At 38.2% G+C, this 17,454-nt stretch overlaps 1 protein-coding gene across 5 annotated transcripts in view; it reads left to right on the plus strand.

Annotated features, from left to right (window-relative positions):
* The window catches only part of HELZ (helicase with zinc finger), a 143,207-nt gene that overhangs the window by 81,091 nt on the left and 44,662 nt on the right, over positions 1–17,454 (plus strand). For all 5 annotated transcript variants that reach the window (XM_039501481.1, XM_039501480.1, XM_039501483.1 and 2 more), the window contains 4 exons: positions 4,017–4,195; positions 6,332–6,450; positions 8,617–8,762; positions 12,408–12,555. In XM_039501481.1, the coding sequence (XP_039357415.1) occupies positions 4,017–4,195; positions 6,332–6,450; positions 8,617–8,762; positions 12,408–12,555 (592 nt within the window). The remainder of the gene's footprint in view (positions 1–4,016; positions 4,196–6,331; positions 6,451–8,616; positions 8,763–12,407; positions 12,556–17,454) is intronic.

Genomic DNA, 17,454 nt, shown 5'->3' on the forward strand with positions numbered 1-17,454 from the left:
AACATACTGGTGTCAGATTAGAAAAATAATTTAAATGGATTTCATTGTAATTGCAGGTTGTATCCAAAATGCTTTTTAAAGTGGCATTAGAAAGTACTGCAACATGTACAGTGCCATATTCTGAAAAGGGATGGATCCCTGCTGTGGGATTTTGCAGGTTTTCTGTTACAAAGTACTAGTTGCTTGACAGAGATTGCTGTGTAAATTTTCCATGCTTTTTTCAGTTTCACCATGTATTTCCTACGGTTTTCACTGCATGAAGTGTATTCTAGTTCTGTGCAAAGATAGGTCAGCCTGAGCCACAATGTTCAGATTTGAATTTCCTCTTAATTTAGGTGTTTTGTTTGGGTTCTTGACATAATGTGCTTGAATTCTCAGCTGGCTGAGGCCAAACCTCCCTTTCCATGGCCACAATTTAAACCTATATCATTTGCACTTGTAACTTTGCTCAAGCAAAATCAGTTGCAGGCACAAATTTGAGTACCTGCCTTTGTAACTGCCTGATAGCACCTGCAATCAGATACTTACAAGTGCAAGTATTCAAATTTGTGGAATCAAAAATGTGTACTCTAGCTTAACCAGACATTGTGGGCTTGATGCAGGAATTACTGGGTGAAATTCTCTGGCCTTTGTTATGCATGTCAGACACTAGATAATCATAATGGGCCCTTCTGCCCTTAAAGTCAAAGAAATTACAGGAGCAGATTTTGCAGACACAAATTCTCATTTAAAAAAAAGTCACTATGTTCAAAGTTTGGCAAAGTACTAATATTGGTTTATATCATGACATTTCCCACTTTGTCACATCTGTCAGGTGTTTACTGCAAGGCGGGTGCACAGCTGGTTTCAAACTCATAGATTAGTTATTAATGATTTGCTGTCACACTGAAGGATGTGTCTAGTGGAGTCCTGCAGTGGTCGGTCCTGTGTCTGGCATTATTCAATATTTTTATTAATAATTTTGAGAGTGGGACAGAGAGTATGCTTATAAATTTTGCGGACAACACCAGGCTGAGAGGGGATTGCAAGCACTTCGGACGACAGTATTAGAATTCAAAATGATCTTATAAATTGGAGAATTGGTCTGAAATCAACAAGATGAAATTCCATAAAGACAAGAGCAAAGTACAACACTTAGGAAGGAATAGTGAAACGTTCAAATACAAAGTGGAGACTAATTTGCTAGGCAGTAGTACTGTAGAAAATGAGTCAACAATGTGAAAAAGTTGTGAAAATATTCTGGGATGTATTAACAGGAGTGCTGTGTGTAAAACATGAGAGATAATTGTCCTGCTCTGCTTGGTACTGGTGAGGCCTCTGGTGGAGTACTGTGTCACATTTTTGGGTGCCATGGTTTGAGAAAGAAGTGGACAAATTGGAGAGAGTCTAGAAGACAGCACCAAAAATGATAAAAGTTTTAGAAAACCTGATCTATGAGGAAAGGTTAAAAAAAAAACTTGGCATATTTATTGGGGGGAAAAGACTGGGGATGGACCTAATAACAGTGCAAATATGTAAAGATCTGTTATAAAAAGTATGAAGATCAATTGTTCTCCTTGTCCACTGCAGGTAGGACGAAATAATTGATGTAGTCTGTACCAAAATTAGGTTAGATATTGGGAAGAATTTTCTAACTGTGAAGGATGCTTAAGAACTGGAATTGGTTACCGAAGGAGATTTAAAAACCTCCAATGATGGAGATTTCACAGAACGGGTTAGACAAACACCTGTCAGAGATGGTGTAGGTATACTTGGTCCTTCCTCGGCGGGAGGGGGGGAGCAGGGGGAGAGAATGCATTCTATGATCTTCGAGGTCCCTTAAAGCCGTATTTTTCTGAGATTCTATGAGCCTTTTCTTCCAGTGGTGAATAATTGCTCTAGGCTACCCTTTTTAATCTCATAACAAAATAAGAAAATTTAATTGTTGAGCAGAGATACTTTTTGAGATGCTGTCAGACAACCTGAGTCACGCAAAGTTAAATTTGTGTAATAAAAGGCAGTGCGTGGTATAATCATGTCTAATGACCATATATTTTGCATTTCAATTGCACCTTTCAGCCAAGATTCTCAAAGTGCTTTACAAACATAAACTCGTATGAAACTCAGTAATCCTCACAAATACCTCTACAAAGTGATAAGTAAGGATTATCCCCATTTAACAGACAGGGAAACTGAATCAGAGAGGTTGAGTGAATGGCTTTATTTCACACAGGAGGTCAGTGGCACATCTGGGAATAGAATCTAGGCTCTTACTCTCAGTCCCTTGTTCTGTATTCCCTATGTCTTGTTATACTGAGCTATGAAATAGCAGCTGACAGCTGGTGATAACTACATATTTATATCATTAGAATGGTTTTTTTCCCTATATTCACTAGAGTAAGTCAGGAGTTTAAATCACTTCCTTCTGCATTGATTTCTAGCTTAATTGTGTTTCTGTTTAGTAACTTAATGTCAATTTCAAGTCTTACCCTTTGATGAATAATTAAGTCATTCAGAATAATGCAATGCATTTGCATCTCTTTGCATTTCATTCTGTGCTCATTGGCCCATAAGGACATTATCACCTTTGTTTTCATAAACCAAATTTAGAATAGCCCGAGTAATTGTTTTTGTCTTGTTAGATGGAGCGTAATTGAACAGGATCCTTGTAGATATTGTGAGACCAGTTTTCAAAAATGAAAACCTACATAGGATGTCCAAATCCCACATCTTTCAGTCATGTTGTACTTAGGTGGATAAATCCCTGTTTTTTGAATGCCTATATGCTGATTTAGACATCTTGGGCCATATCCTTAGCTGGTGCAATTTGGCACAGCTCCATTTATATCAGTGGGATTACTTACGCTAAAGCGCTTTGCTGGATCATGGCCCAAATCCCTCTCCCTGCCTTCCCCCCCCCTTCCTTTTCACAAACTGGGTCATATCATGCCATCAGTTTTTAAGCAGAACTCTCTATTGAAATAACATAGTATGTCCCATTAAAATTAATTTATTTATGTGTTTTGAGATGACATTTCTCTGTGCCTTTGATGACAATGTCCAGATTACTAAAGTTTAGTTGAGGAAAATCCGGACTTCTGGAATTAGAATTCCTCCCTTCCCCCACATTTTATCTCTTCCTTGTATATAGTATATCTTTATTATGACCCCTCACAATAAAATAATGAACAGAATTTCTGTTTGATTCTTAGAGTTTACAAGACATTCAATAAGTGTAAAAGGAAGGGTAGGATTTGAGCAATATCATTTCACATACTTTTTAAGGCCCTGAACCTGTAACTGACCAGAAAAGTCGACTAGTGACATATGCTCTGCCAGCTGCAGGATTAGGATCCAAAGTGGTATTTCAGTATATGAAACCAAGTATTAGAGGAGTAACTATGTTAGTCTGTATCCATAAAAACAACGAGGAGTCCATGGCACCTTCAAGACTAACGGATTTATTTGGGCATAAGCTTTTGTGGGTAAAAAATCCACTTCTTCAGATCCATACATCTGAAGAAGTGGGTTTTTTACCCATGAAAGCTTATGCCCAAATAAACCCGTTAGTCTTGAAGGTGCCACCGGACTCCTTGTTGTTTTTCAGTATATGAAATTTTCCTAAAGTATGAATGAATTGAGTTTTAAATAGAATAAAAGTTCAACATGATAGTCAAACCAGGCTTATTAAAGCGCAGAGGCTATTTGAATTGGATTTCAGCCACTTAAGAGCAGGTAGTTATCCGTACAATGTATGCATAGATACTTGGTACTTAGCCTGACTATTTCATTAACATCAATATTCTTATAGTTGTTACATGAGTCACTGTGGAACTGAGTCCAATAGCTGTGTATATGTATTAATATAAAGGGCTCAGTCTATTAATTCTCAATTGCTACAATTCTACACTGTGGCAAGATTTAACTTCCAAAAGAACTGGTTTTATGTAATAGAAAACAGAATCTTAGCTTATGAAATGTTAAGCTGTCTTTGTGTTTAAGTCCTATAGAAAATGAGCCCCTCTCTTCTTTTCTAGGGTATATTTCAGAAATCGCTGGGTAAAGACTGTCCACCCAGTAGTGCATCAATACTGTTTGATTTCAAGCACACATTCCACCTTTCAGATGCCACAGAAAGAAGATATTCTTAGACAACGAGTAGTTGTTGTTACTTTGAATACTTCACAGTATCTATGTCAACTGGATCTTGAACCTGGTGAGAAGATTTCAAACAAGAAATATCTTTAAAATACTTTTGAGAAATAGTCTCCTTCATATTTTCCAGTACCAGTCAAAGTGGCTCTTACATCTTTCCCCATCCCTGCCATAAATGAACCCTCTCAATATTCTTTTTGGTTTTCCCTTTTGGATCCAGAGACAAGAAGGAAAATGTGAATCTTTGTAATTAGTGAATGTTACAGAGGTGTTAAATGTTACAATATACATTTGTTGGTATTTAGATTAGCCTCATTCTGAACTTTGTTTATTTAAAAAATGGAGATCATTTAAAAAAAATCAAACTTTAATGAAAAAGACCCCCCAGCATTGTCCATTATTTAGAACTGATCCAGCATGGGAGAGATAGGGATGCTGAATATTTTATTTATCTCTTTTGTCAAACTTTGTTTCAATGGAAACTGTTTGACCATTTCTACCATGCCGGCTCCAGGCCCTGATCCAGCAAAACACTTTGCTGAAGAGGGATTGACTTACTCACATGTTAAGTACTTTGTTGAATCAAAGCCTTTGGGATGATGATAGCAGTGGTATCTTGTTTTTCCACATATAGTACATATTTTCATATCTTTATCAGGTAATTTACGTTTCAAAACACCCACAGATCATTCTGTACTTTTTGTGGATTGTTTAGCTATGCATACTCCCTGCCCTCCCCCCTCATGCACATACACCTGCGGGGGCACACACCATTACATTAAAAAGAGATTAATTTGTTATTTCTAGATTATTTGATTTGAAATAACCTAAACTAATTCACTGGGGCAAAGGCTGCTTAGGGCCCATCACTTTCCTTGATCCACAAATAAATTTCATCTGACATTTAGAGAATCTCTAATCTCTTTAAAGATATTTTTAAGATTAACTCCTTATGGCTGGACACACTGCTATAGATAAGGTTAAATTCTAAATCATTATACATTTTTTTTCAAGATTTTCGATGTGATCTCTTTGAGACAAAAGTTCTTACCTTACTTATTTGGTAAAGGGCTGCGTATGTTCATGCTGATACACATATAAAGTTGTTACAAGGGGTTCAAGGCTCATTTTCTTAGTTTTTGTCGTAAAGCGTTGAATAATTTATCACTTGATAACGAATACCTGTTCATTATTTTATATTATTTTGAAGAATGATTGTTAGATTTTTTTTTTACATATAATAAATCTTACTCAATTGTACTTGAAATTGTTCTCTGACGCCATTTTAAATCTTTAAGAAATATATAGACATTTCTCAAAAATGTAAATACATATTTATATTTCTTTTACCTATCTAGAGCATCAAGACACTTAAGAAACACAATTACAATTTTAAAATTTTCTGTTCAAAGCTTTAGTTCATCAGTTTTTTCCAATTACGATTTCTCCCATGAATAGACGGTGTAGCCTGATCTACAGATTATGTATTAATTATATTAATTACATAAGAATTTCCAGTTATTACTTTGAGGGTTGGCAGGTTCTTGTCCCAAGATCAGGCCCAGTATTATTTAAATTCTTTCACCCTCCAGTTCCTCCCCTCATGAACTCCCGCTTTCCCTAGTGTCCTATTCCAGCAAAGCACTTTGGTGTGTGTATAACTTTAAGAACATTTATAGTGCCGCTGAAGTCATGTTTAAAGTCCATCATGGGCTGAAGTGCTTTGCTTGATCAAGGTCTAAATGCCTGCAAGAATAGATGGACTTGGCAGTGTGTCTGGAAGGTTAACACATCTGGGCTCTTTCAGACCCAGCAGGACATCAAATTCTGGAGTCGAGAAACCTATTTGGAGAACATCCTGCCTGCGGTCCCCTCTTGTTTGTATCAAGGAAGCTCCAGATTGACTATCTCCACTGATGTCAGCTGTGGTGGGGTGGTAGGGGAAAGAGGTGTTCTCTCAGGCAAAAGTTAAAATAATTGTCTGAATCAGTTGGCCACCATTGTCCATCTGATACGCTGCGCTGTTGTTTGGATGGTTTTTAGCAGTTAGTAGACATTGATTTGCATTTGAATGTGTGGATAGTTTCCATTGGTGAATATCAGAATGTAATGCTCTAGGTAGTTTATCATATTGTCATCACTGTTTTTTAAATCATATCTGCGATTTCATTTATTTGCTGATGTCTCTGTTTTTTAGGGTTTTTTACGCATATTCTATTAGATGAAGCTGCGCAGGCCATGGAGTGTGAGACGATCATGCCTCTAGCATTAGCTAATAAAAACACAAGAATCGTCTTGGCTGGAGACCATATGCAAGTAAGAGCCTCAGGACTTTTTCATATCGAGCTTGGTTTATATTATATTTCCCTCAGAAAATGTATCAAGTTTATCCATCTATTTAAGTTACTTATCTGGCCCCATTACTGTAGTATCAGAGTGCCTCGCAATCTTTGAGGTATTTATCCTCACAACACCCCTCTGAGATAGAGAAGGGCTATATTTTATAGATGGGGAACAGAAGCACAGAGAGGCTAAGTGAGTTGCTCAGGAACACACAAGTAAGTCTGTGGAGGAGCAGGGGTTTGAACCCAGCTCAGCCAAGTCCTAGGCTAATGCTGAAACCACTGGGATAGTTCTTTCTTTTATAAAGTCTGTAAGTTAAAAAGTTACATAGTGCTTCAATTTAATGAGGTGGGCAGGTCAGTATGATCACCCCATATTATATATGGGAAGGTGAGGCACAAAGAGGTAAGGTTAACTTGCCTAAGGCTACCCACTGAGTCAGTGGCAGAACCAGGATAAGAATTCCTTCTCATTCTGTGCTCTGACCACTAGCCCACACAGTCTCTAAAAGAGGTGAAGGAAAACAGATATCACATGTTCTGATTTAGGCAGTGCTTTTTTTTATTAATGACAACAACATCAGGAAGAGGATCTAAACCAGCAGTGAATATTCCATTAGATGAATTGAAATTGAAAATAGCATTATGTTTCTGCCCTTGTGTCACCATGCTGTGCTTAGAAATTGTAGGAGTCTCAAACACTGATGATGGCATGCCATTCTGCTGCCTGAAGGCAAAAGGGAGTGAGCTAAGAATAGGGTCAGCCGTACTTGCTTTGTGGGTTTAGGTTAGACTTTTACATGACTTTTATGGATTTGCCGTTACTTTTCTTGACATTTTACAGCACAATGAAAGAATAAACTATAGTGTTGACATTGTAATGAAGTTTAGTGAGGATGCAGTCCTTCCTGTGCACTGCTACAACAGATGTAATGTCATATGCTTATGGCTCCTCTAATCCTTGCATAAATACCCCTGTTGGGACTGCAGGACCTACAGACCTGATACAGTGGGACATTTATTGTTCTAATAATAATCCCTAGCTCTTATATAGCGCTGTTCATCCATAAGTCTCAAAACATTTTACAGAGGAGGTCATTATCATTATCCCCATCTGAAAGATAGGGAAACTGAGATAGAGGGAGGAAAGTGACTTTCCCAACATCACCCAGCAAAGCAGTAACTGAGCCAGGAATTGAATCCAGGTGTCCGGAGTCCCAATCTAGTGCCCCAACCATTAGGCCACATTGCTGCCTCTATTCTATCCTACTCCTCCTCTGTAAAAAGCTGTTTTTCCAAGTAAAATAGCTTGGCTGTTTTCATATTTTTAAAAAAACAGTGATCTCACCTCAGTCTGCAACATTTTCATTTCTAAAGTTAAAAGTGAGCTGACATTGATATAATAAATACAGCATCTCAAATCATAACATAGGAGAATATATATGTAGGCTTAACGTTTCCAAGCATGTCTAAACTATGTTGTAAAATCAGTTTCATATTTCCTTACCTTTCTAAATTGAAATCCTGGGTTATGCATTTTCCTGCTACAGCAAATGATGCAACTTACCACTAAAGTCATGTTAATGTGGTGTAGGCATTAAGGAAGCATACTGGTAACCAGGGCATCTGAGTTCTATTCCTAGTTCTCCCAGTGAGTATAATAACTTAATTTTATAAGCCTTGAAGAGATCCTCAAATTAAAAGTACTAGAGAATTGCAAAATAGTACTCTGCGAGATGTGTACCTCCTTCCATTGTTTGAGATTGTCAGTGATGTCTGCAAACTATGTAAGCGAAACATAGACAAAGGTGTTTTGGGTTAGTGTTGGCACACGCATGTAAACAAGCTTTTTTTCTTCCTTTCATCTTTACATAGTAACAAAATATTCCACTGTTCAGCTAAGATCATATATACTTGTGTCATTTTTGCAGCAGAAAAGTGTGTTTCTATGTAGTTATTGTAACTAGCCCCAAATCCAAGTCAGGGACATATGTTTTCTTAATACTACTGAAGCAGCTTTGTAAGATTTAGTTGTTTACAGGCCATCCTTCAGTTAATGTAGAGTTTTTCTTTTAGGAGTATGAAAATCCAAGTCTGCATATTTAGTTAAATTTTCTCTGTATGTGTGTGTCTATTACAGCTCAGTCCTTTTGTCTACAGCGAATTTGCCAGGGAGAGAAATCTTCATGTTTCATTACTTGATCGGCTCTATGAGCACTACCCTGCAGAGTTTCCATGCAGGATCTTGCTGTGTGAGAACTATCGCTCCCATGAAGCTATCATCAAGTAGGTGTGAACTTTTTCACTGTATCACACTTTTGTTTGACTGGTGTGAGTGAACCTCGAAAGGCAGAACAACTCTGTCATTTCAGTGCCACAAGTAGTTTAAAAGAGAGAGAAGCAGCTACAACTTGCATTTACATAATAAAATCATAGTAGTTTTGCATTTTAAAAGTTAATTGGTGAGAAATTTTTCCACTGTTAAATAATGAGAGAAAAAGTTTTTTTGTTTAAAAAAAAAAAAAAAGACCAAGTTCTGAAACTAGCTGCAAGGAGCAAAAAATTAGGGTATATTTTGACATTCCTGTTATGGAGCTGTTATTCAGGGAGAGGTGCCTTGATTGTGAGTCTTTCCTGCTCTGGCTGGCATTAGTTAACCCTCACTGAATATGCTCATGTTTCAGAGTAGCAGTCGTGTTTGTCTGTATCCGCAAAAAGAACAGGAGTACTTAGAGACTAACAAATTTATTTGAGCATGTTTGGGCTATCTTGATTATCACTACAAAAGTTTTTTTTTCTCCTGCTGACAACAGTTCATCTTAATTAATTAGCCTCTTAGAGTTGGTTGGGCAACTCCCACCTTTTCATTTTCTCTATATGTATATATATCTCCTCACTATATGTTCCATTCTATGCTTCCCATGAAGTGAGCTGTAGCCCATGAAAGCTTATGCTCAAATAAATTTGTTAGTCTCTAAGGTGCCACAAGTACTCCTGTTCTTTTTGTGAATATGCTCAGTATGTTCCCCAATGTCTTTGTGAAAGGCCATGGCTAATTTGTGATTCTGTCCTGAAGAAGCAGGCAGGTTCGGGTGACCAAACATTGCTGAAATAAAATTTTTATTAAAGCTAATGATAAAAAAATTTATATAATAAATAGGTTGAGAAAAGAGTGTCTGTACATCTGGGTGTAGTGCTTAGATTAACCACAAATGCAAAGTTTGTTTTTAAAGTCATAAGATACATATAGTGCATAATCAGCAATAACCCAAATGTAGATGAATGAATTTAAGAATACAGTTTAGATATCTAGCATCCATGCATTTGGGTACTTTACTCATGAAAAAAGTTATACAGAGAGTTGGTGGGGGAAATATATCAATGAGTGAATATTGTCCCTCAGTAATTGAGAATTTAGGATAGGTTGTCCATTTAGAGAAAAAACAGTCAATCAGGAAAGTATTTGAGTTATTTTCCCGACTGCGCTTCTCATCGGCACTCCAGCTCATCCCTCCTGGTCTTGCTGATGTCTGGTGATGTGTTCTATGTAGATGTCCCTCAATCACCTGATGGCATCCGACATACCACATAGCCATTTCCATCTCTCCACACAGGAAGTAGCCTCTGCAGCTGCAGAACCTTGATCTTGAAGCCCTTATAAAAATATTGCAGTAATAGCTCATGATACTGAGCAACACTCTTCAAACCTGTAGTGGTTTGGACCACTAACCTAGTACTTCTTTTAAAAAATGAGGGTAGAATTGAAATTCATCAGCTTTCAACTCAGTTCATATTCTGCAATTCTTTTATTAGTTTCAAAAATTTAGGCAGCATCAGCATAATTCAAGAGTACTGATATTTTTTCTTGCTTTAAAAAAAAAAAGCTGCCTCCAACTTATAGAATGACATGATCTTATAGTACAAAAAGAAAAAAATTGGTCAAATTATGGTCTTATCACTTTGCTAGTGTCATTTTTATTACTTTTTAAAAGACTCACTAATTAGTTGTTTGTCATTTTTATGCTGTGATAAACTAATGGCTGCTAGTATAATGAACTCATCCATGAACTGTGCTAAAAAGAATCAGTGCAGTCATGGGGAAAAATGTTAAAGTTTAAGTCCTTGCTCAATATTTAGTGAAGAATATTATGTTGCTATCCAGTCATGTTAATTAGGTTATCACTCACTGTATTCACAGCAAAAAGCAGAAAAATGGCTTAACACAGTTTCCTAAATAGTATCTAATAAGGCCTCTTTCCATTAGATGTACACTGCATTACAGATTCAAGTGTGGTTTAGTTTCCGAGAAATTTCTAGAAGTTATGAATGAGAGGGAGGCTGATGGGACTCAGAGGGAGGCTGATTCTTTCTACTTTAGATTACAGATGGGATATAGATACATTCACCTCGGGGTTCTCTAGTGTAATGCAGCCCTGGTTGATAGTGACTTAAAGTTGTGATCTGGTGGTGATTTGATGGCATATGTGAAATGAGTTTTTTGCGTTTCCAGTGGACAGTTGTCTGTGTCTCCAACCAAAACCACAATTACAATAACTGTCAGCCTTCAAGGATTAGGGGGTCACGAAGACTGAGCAAATCTCTCACTTCTAGAGGTGGTGCCTCCAAGTCCAGGTTGAGGCTTATGAGTGGGACAGTGTTGGGAAGCTTGCATGTTTTTTTTGTTGTGTGTTTGTATAATGCGTAGCACAATGGGGTCCTGGGCCATGACTAGGGCTCCTAAGTGCTGTAATAATACAAATGATTAATAAGTAGTAAAGGCTATGCCTGTTCTGTGGGAAAACTGAGGGATACGGGGTTGTAAGAATGACAGTTTTCATGTTCTCTAAGGGACTTGTCAGCTTAAGATTGCAGCTGATATAATATGTTATGGATTGTGCAGACAGTTTTCTTCAGGTGTCAGCAACGTGTCCCTACACGGACACAAGTCCATGGTAAAAATGTTGAGGTCCGTGGCGGGCCGCTCATACCATAATTTGTACCCCTTGTGCATTATGACACACTTTTTAATTACATGATCACATACTATTTTGTGGGGGGGGAGAGGTAGGGGTGGTTCCTTTCTCCAGCCTTCCTCCCCTGGCTCTTTACCTCAATCTTCTTGCCCAGCCCATCCTAGTCTTCCCACAACCCTTGTTCCAATCTACTTGCCCTCCGCCCCCAGGTCTGGTTCCTGTCTCCTCTCCCTTTAGGTCAGGCAGCTTCCTTCTCTTCCACACTGCTTGGGTATCTGCAAGGGGAGCACTGCTCTCACTTCTAATGACCAGCACCACAATGGCTTGTAACAGCAATTGCAGGGAAAGCCCTGCTCAGTCCCTGCAGCCCTGGGCTGGAGCATACTCAGTGCAGACAAAATCTTCAGAGCTTTAGCTGCCAATTGCTAACAACTCTTTACTGAGCGTGTGCAAATGGGGGGTTTTCAGAGGCTCAGAACTCGACCAGATTTGGGCAGTTTTTGATGGGAGCAGCAAAAGTGCTGCTGGTATTACACCAGAGTGATAGTGCTACCCAATTTCAAGTCCTTGCTCTAAGGCATTGAGTGAGGGGCTAGAGCTTCTAACTTGAATAGAATTTTAACATGGGCAAAACAACGTATGTTGAAACAGTTGAACCATTTGTGATTCAGCTCAGTCTGAGGCAGACACTGTCACAGAGAATTTCAGTCTGAATGGTTAGAGTTTGGCAACTGAAAATAGGGTTTTATAATGACAAGTGTTGGGCAGACATTAGGTGGCACTACCAGCACTGCCTGTAATGTGGAAACATCGCATAAGAGAAATCAGTTAGAATTAATGAATAAGAATTAGGGCTTTTGTTTCAGTATAAAACATTATTTTCTTTGATGGCATATTTGTCAGTGGGCTACGGGACCAGATGCAGATTCATTTTATTCTGTGTTTTGCCTCATTGCAGTTACACATCTGACCTTTTCTATGAGGGCAAATTGATGGCAAGTGGAAAGCAGCCAGCACACAAAGATTTCTACCCTTTGACTTTCTTCACAGCACGCGGAGAAGATGTGCAGGAGAAAAACAGTACAGCTTTCTACAATAATGCAGAGGTAGCTCTTCGTTGGATTTAACTTTCATTGCTTTCTCAAGAATCTGAATTCTTGGTACACTTAAGCATTTTATCTGTCACAATATCTGTTATCAAATTGCATACTTTTAGAGGTTTTTTGAACAACTTCCTATTGGGTTATGTAGTGTTGTAGCTGTATTAGTCCCAGGATATTCAAGAGACAAGATGGGTAAGGCAATATATTTTATTGAATTGACTTCTGTTTGGTGAGGGAGTTCGAAAGCTTGTTTCTCTCACCAAACAGAAGTTAGTCCAATAAAAGATATTACCTCATCCACCTTGTGTCTCTGTTGGCGTTAGTGCTTGATATAGATAGATAGCATAGATTATCTCAGCCTTCATAGCATCTTGCACAACTTGACTATGGAATGTAGAGCTAAGCAAATAGACTACAATCCTTCAAGTTGCACCACCTCTACAACTGCACAGACCCCCGCTTCAGTCAGTGGCACTCCGCTGGGCTCCACCCGCATGAAGAGCTTGTAGAATCATGGCCGTAATTTATAATAACTATTTCAATGGAGTTAGCTTCTTTTTCTCTTTGCAAATTGGCTGCAAGCTGCTTACAGTTTACTCAGGCTTGTTCATTACTTAGAATTACTTGCCCGATAGTTTCTATGACATTGTGATGGCTGAATCTTAGCAACAGAAAGATAGGAATTCTTTTTACAATTTAAAATAAAGCTTGGAATTTTCAGACAGTTGCAGAATTGTTTACAGTCTCTGGTTGTGCGATCCTCACTTCTTTTCACTCCTGTGATTTCCTCCTGTTCCTAACATTAACAATGTTTTATTCCTTTTAAAGGATCATGTTTTGTGTTTGAATGAAATGTTCAGTCTGGTTTATGCAAATTGTTTCAGTAGATAATAATAATACCTAACTTTATATAGAATTTTCAAGCAGTAGATCTCAAAGCACTCCACAACACTCTCTGAAGTAGGGAAATGTTGTTATTCTCATTTCGGCCCCTGAGGAACTGAGCACAGAGAGGCTAAGTGACTTGTCCCGGGTCATGCAGGAAGTCTATGACAGAGCAGGGACTTGAACCTTAGTCTCCTAAGTTCTAGGTCAGTGGTTCTTAAACTTTTGTACTGGTGACCCCTTTCACTTAGCAAGCCTCTGAGTGCAACCCCCCCTTATAAATTAAAAACACTTTTTAATATATTTAACACCATTATAAATGCTGGAGGCAAAGTAGGGTTTGGGGTGGAGGCCAACAGCTCACAACCCCCCATGTAATAACCTTGTGACCCTCTTGAGGGGTCCCGACCTCCAGTTTGAGAACTCCTGTTCTAGGTTATGGCCCTACTACTTGGCCATTCTTCTTAACTAGGTCTGATGAAAGCCCATTGAAGTCTTTGGAAAGATTCCCATGGACCTAAACAGGCTTTGGGATCAGGTCCCTAATAAGCATGCTCAGAAGTGATTTTTCAATCTATAGTTTTTTTCAAATACGATAATGGCTGTTCTCCAGAACAACTGTTATTCACACACACACACATTCAAAACTCATCCCTCTTTCAGTGACTATTTTAAAATATTACTGCTAGTAGAAACAGTGGGATTTCCCTCTCCCACATGTAGTGTTACCTGGGGGCTTGACCTAAACCCCAAATCCTGACACCCACAAACTTTGAATCCCTATTCAAATTTTGTTGTTTAGGCTCCTTTCTACTAAACATGGTTGAACATAATTTCCTTAACAACAACAAAATGACCCATTTTCTGAAACTAAACATAGAAAAATTCAGCGCCAAAGGAAATATTGTCTTAAATTTATGAGAAAGTGAAGACCGAGGATTATAACTGAAGCTGATTTGTAGTTTAGCAACACTGTTCATTACAAAGCAAGCACTATAATAGTTGCTTTATACATCTACTGTCTGTTAACCACGGTGCGTTTAATCTGATGGGCAATTTTTAACGTAGTTGTGTTGCATTTGTTTTGACGTTGTTTGTTAGTAAGAGATCTGCTGAAATAAGAAGTTCCTGATAATGCAGCTGAACACTAAACACCAGTGACTTCAGGACACATCACTGAACAAAGAAACCAAAGGCTACTGACTTCTCTCATTAATGTACCTATATCTCCTTTTCATAAATGAAAAAGGTTGTGAAAGATCTTAAAATATCTTCACTGCCTTCCAATTCAGTCATTGAATGAAAATTGAGTTATTAGTAGTCTGCAGGCAAGAATAAAGGACAAAAGCTGCTTAATACTGACAAGAAGGGTTCAAACAATAAGGGAGCATTATTACTGTTAGCTTTTGCTGATTAAAAAAATTTCCCACATTTGTATTAGCACATTCAGTGTTACAATGGTGTCTGCAGGCATTATAGGAGTGTATAAGCTTATATCATATTTACGAAAAGCATAAGGGTTTCAGAATTGAAAAATATACTTCCAGTTTTTATTATTGATCATAATTCTAAGCATATATCCAGAAGCAGTGAGTTTTCAGAAGAATTTACTTGGTAGCTGAATAAACCTGTAAAGGGATTAGAATAGACTTTACAGATCTAGTATATCTATTCGAGTGTGTTTTGGCAACAGAATAGACTTTTTAAATTATTAGAGAATTTAGGAACTATGATGCTTGGAAGAATTGCAGTTAAAGTATTTTCACTGTCTGTATCCAAGCCCTGCACAAATACCACCAACATATATTTACTGCACTCCTAAAATCTGGAATATTTAAAATATTCCTGGCTATGGTTGCAACTTTTATCTTTGCTGACTAGGTTGTGTGGATCTGCTTTATGTTTTTGTCTGTCCATTTGTCAAGCAAACCAGAAGCTCAGAAGTAATGGTGTAACAGTACAAACAACTTTGATACCTGTTGACAAAAAGTGTGCAAACTTTGAATATGTTTACTGGAGGGTCACACACTAGCACATTACCCACACGAGGAGCTCCTTGCTTTCCTCCATTCCACCCCACAAGCTCCTTGTGTGCCACCCTCCCATCCTCTTGTATTTCAGGGACTTTCTAACTTCCCTACCCCAGCCCCATGCCAGGAGTTCTGTGTGTCCCCCCTCCCCCTTTTCCCCTCTGTGCCCCATGTCAGTGGCTCTGTTTCTCCCCAGTATAAACGTTCAGAAAATATTTCTCCGCTGGCAGTTAAAATCCTGGCCTACTGATTTGAAAGCTAATTAATGTAAATACTGGAAACAGGCTGAATTATTTTTAACAACCCCTCTAAAGATAACTGGGTGGGCAGTGAAGAGAATCTAGAATATTTGTAATTCGTACAGTGTAGATTCTGTTATGTTGCCATTAAGAGAATGAGCTTGAAGCTCTGTAGGAAAATTCCATTGATCAGTTCTCATCCCTTGGGTAGCTAAGTGTTTATTGAATGAAAATATAGATATTAAGAAAGGTTTTACAATGTGTTTTAGAAGTACTTGTCACTGTGTCAATAGCTCCATCCAGTGTTTCTCAGTAGGGGCTGTTGTCTTTGCTGTCTCCTCCTAGCAGGAGATCATTTTGATGATGAGGAGTGGAACTGAGAACAGGTCATCAAGATAGTTTTGTTGTTTTTTTTAAAGCAGTTTTTAGGCATGATCCTGATAGGTACCGAATCTATCATCGATTCACTTGGAATTGTAGGTGGCCAGTTTCTAGTGATTGACTAGCTCTTATTTTCGCTTCTCAAAGCCAACCTTTTTACCCAGGCCTTTGTCTGAGTAAGGGTGTTCATGAAAGATGCACCAAATCTAAAAGAGGAGTAGGGATGGAATTCTTTGTTTTCTCCTCTTGCTGGTGATGGTTGATAATTAATCTGGGAATTGTCTGTTTGCTGCCAATGGTTAACAGCATGTTATGAATTTTTGATATATTTTTAAAGATGTGAATGTCCCCAGAGCACATGTTTTATAAATACTGATATAAATAAATTAAAATAGAAAGAAATTTAAAAAATGCTTTAGAATAACTTGGAACATTTTAAAAAAAATAAGAGTTGGAGAAAGGGTTTTGCAATGTTAACTTCAAACAGCATTTCACAGCAAACATTTGTTTAGCTGCTTTACAAGTTTACTGCTTTCAGTGTATGCATCTCCCTGGCTTGAGTTATCAGAGAACCTATAAACATCTAGAACTAAAATTGGTTTTGGGGAGAGAATTGCCTCCTAACTGTTGAGAGGAGGCAGCATGGTCTAGTAGATAGGGCTCTGGGCTGGGAGTCAGGAGGTCTGGATTCTATTCCTGGTTCTGCCACTTATCATCTTACTTGACCATGGTCAAGTCACTTCCAATCTCTGTGCCTCTGTTTGCCCTCCCACCCTTCTGTCTTGCTGTGTAGACTGAGTTCTGTGAGCAAGGACTGCCTCAGTATGTGTGTCTACAGCTCTAGCATAATGGAATTCCAGTCTCGGGGGCCTCTAGCAAGCTGCCATAATGCAAATAATATGTAATCGTTATCATCAGACATTTTATCCTTTTTCATTTCTTTTGAGTAATCCCCTGACCCCTGAAATTTCCCATTTTAATTCTGAAAACACTCCTCTTTTATTAAGGGTCTGATTCTGCTCAGTTTGAAATCAGTAAGAATTTTGCCACTTATTTTATTGGGAGCAAGATAAACCTCAGATTCAGTTTCGTTGCCTCAGATTAGTAATAATTAATAAAGACGTCTCCAATTCTCTTGCTTCCTCCTCATGATAAAGTAGCTTTGGTTAAGGCAAACTTACAAAGATTTCCTTGAAACTTCCCGAAGTGAAGAGCACTGGCCAACCTTTATATCTAACCCGGTGATTCCCAGTCAGTGGTCCATTGAGCTTTCGTCTAGTAGCCTGCAGAGAGCCGGCAGGCCACATGTTGCCAAAAAACAAATATAGACTGGGTTTCCTAGTGTATTTCTACTCTCAAAAATGCAC

This window comes from Mauremys reevesii, linkage group 15, assembly GCF_016161935.1.
Source record: "Mauremys reevesii isolate NIE-2019 linkage group 15, ASM1616193v1, whole genome shotgun sequence".
Lineage (NCBI taxonomy): Eukaryota > Metazoa > Chordata > Testudines > Geoemydidae > Mauremys > Mauremys reevesii.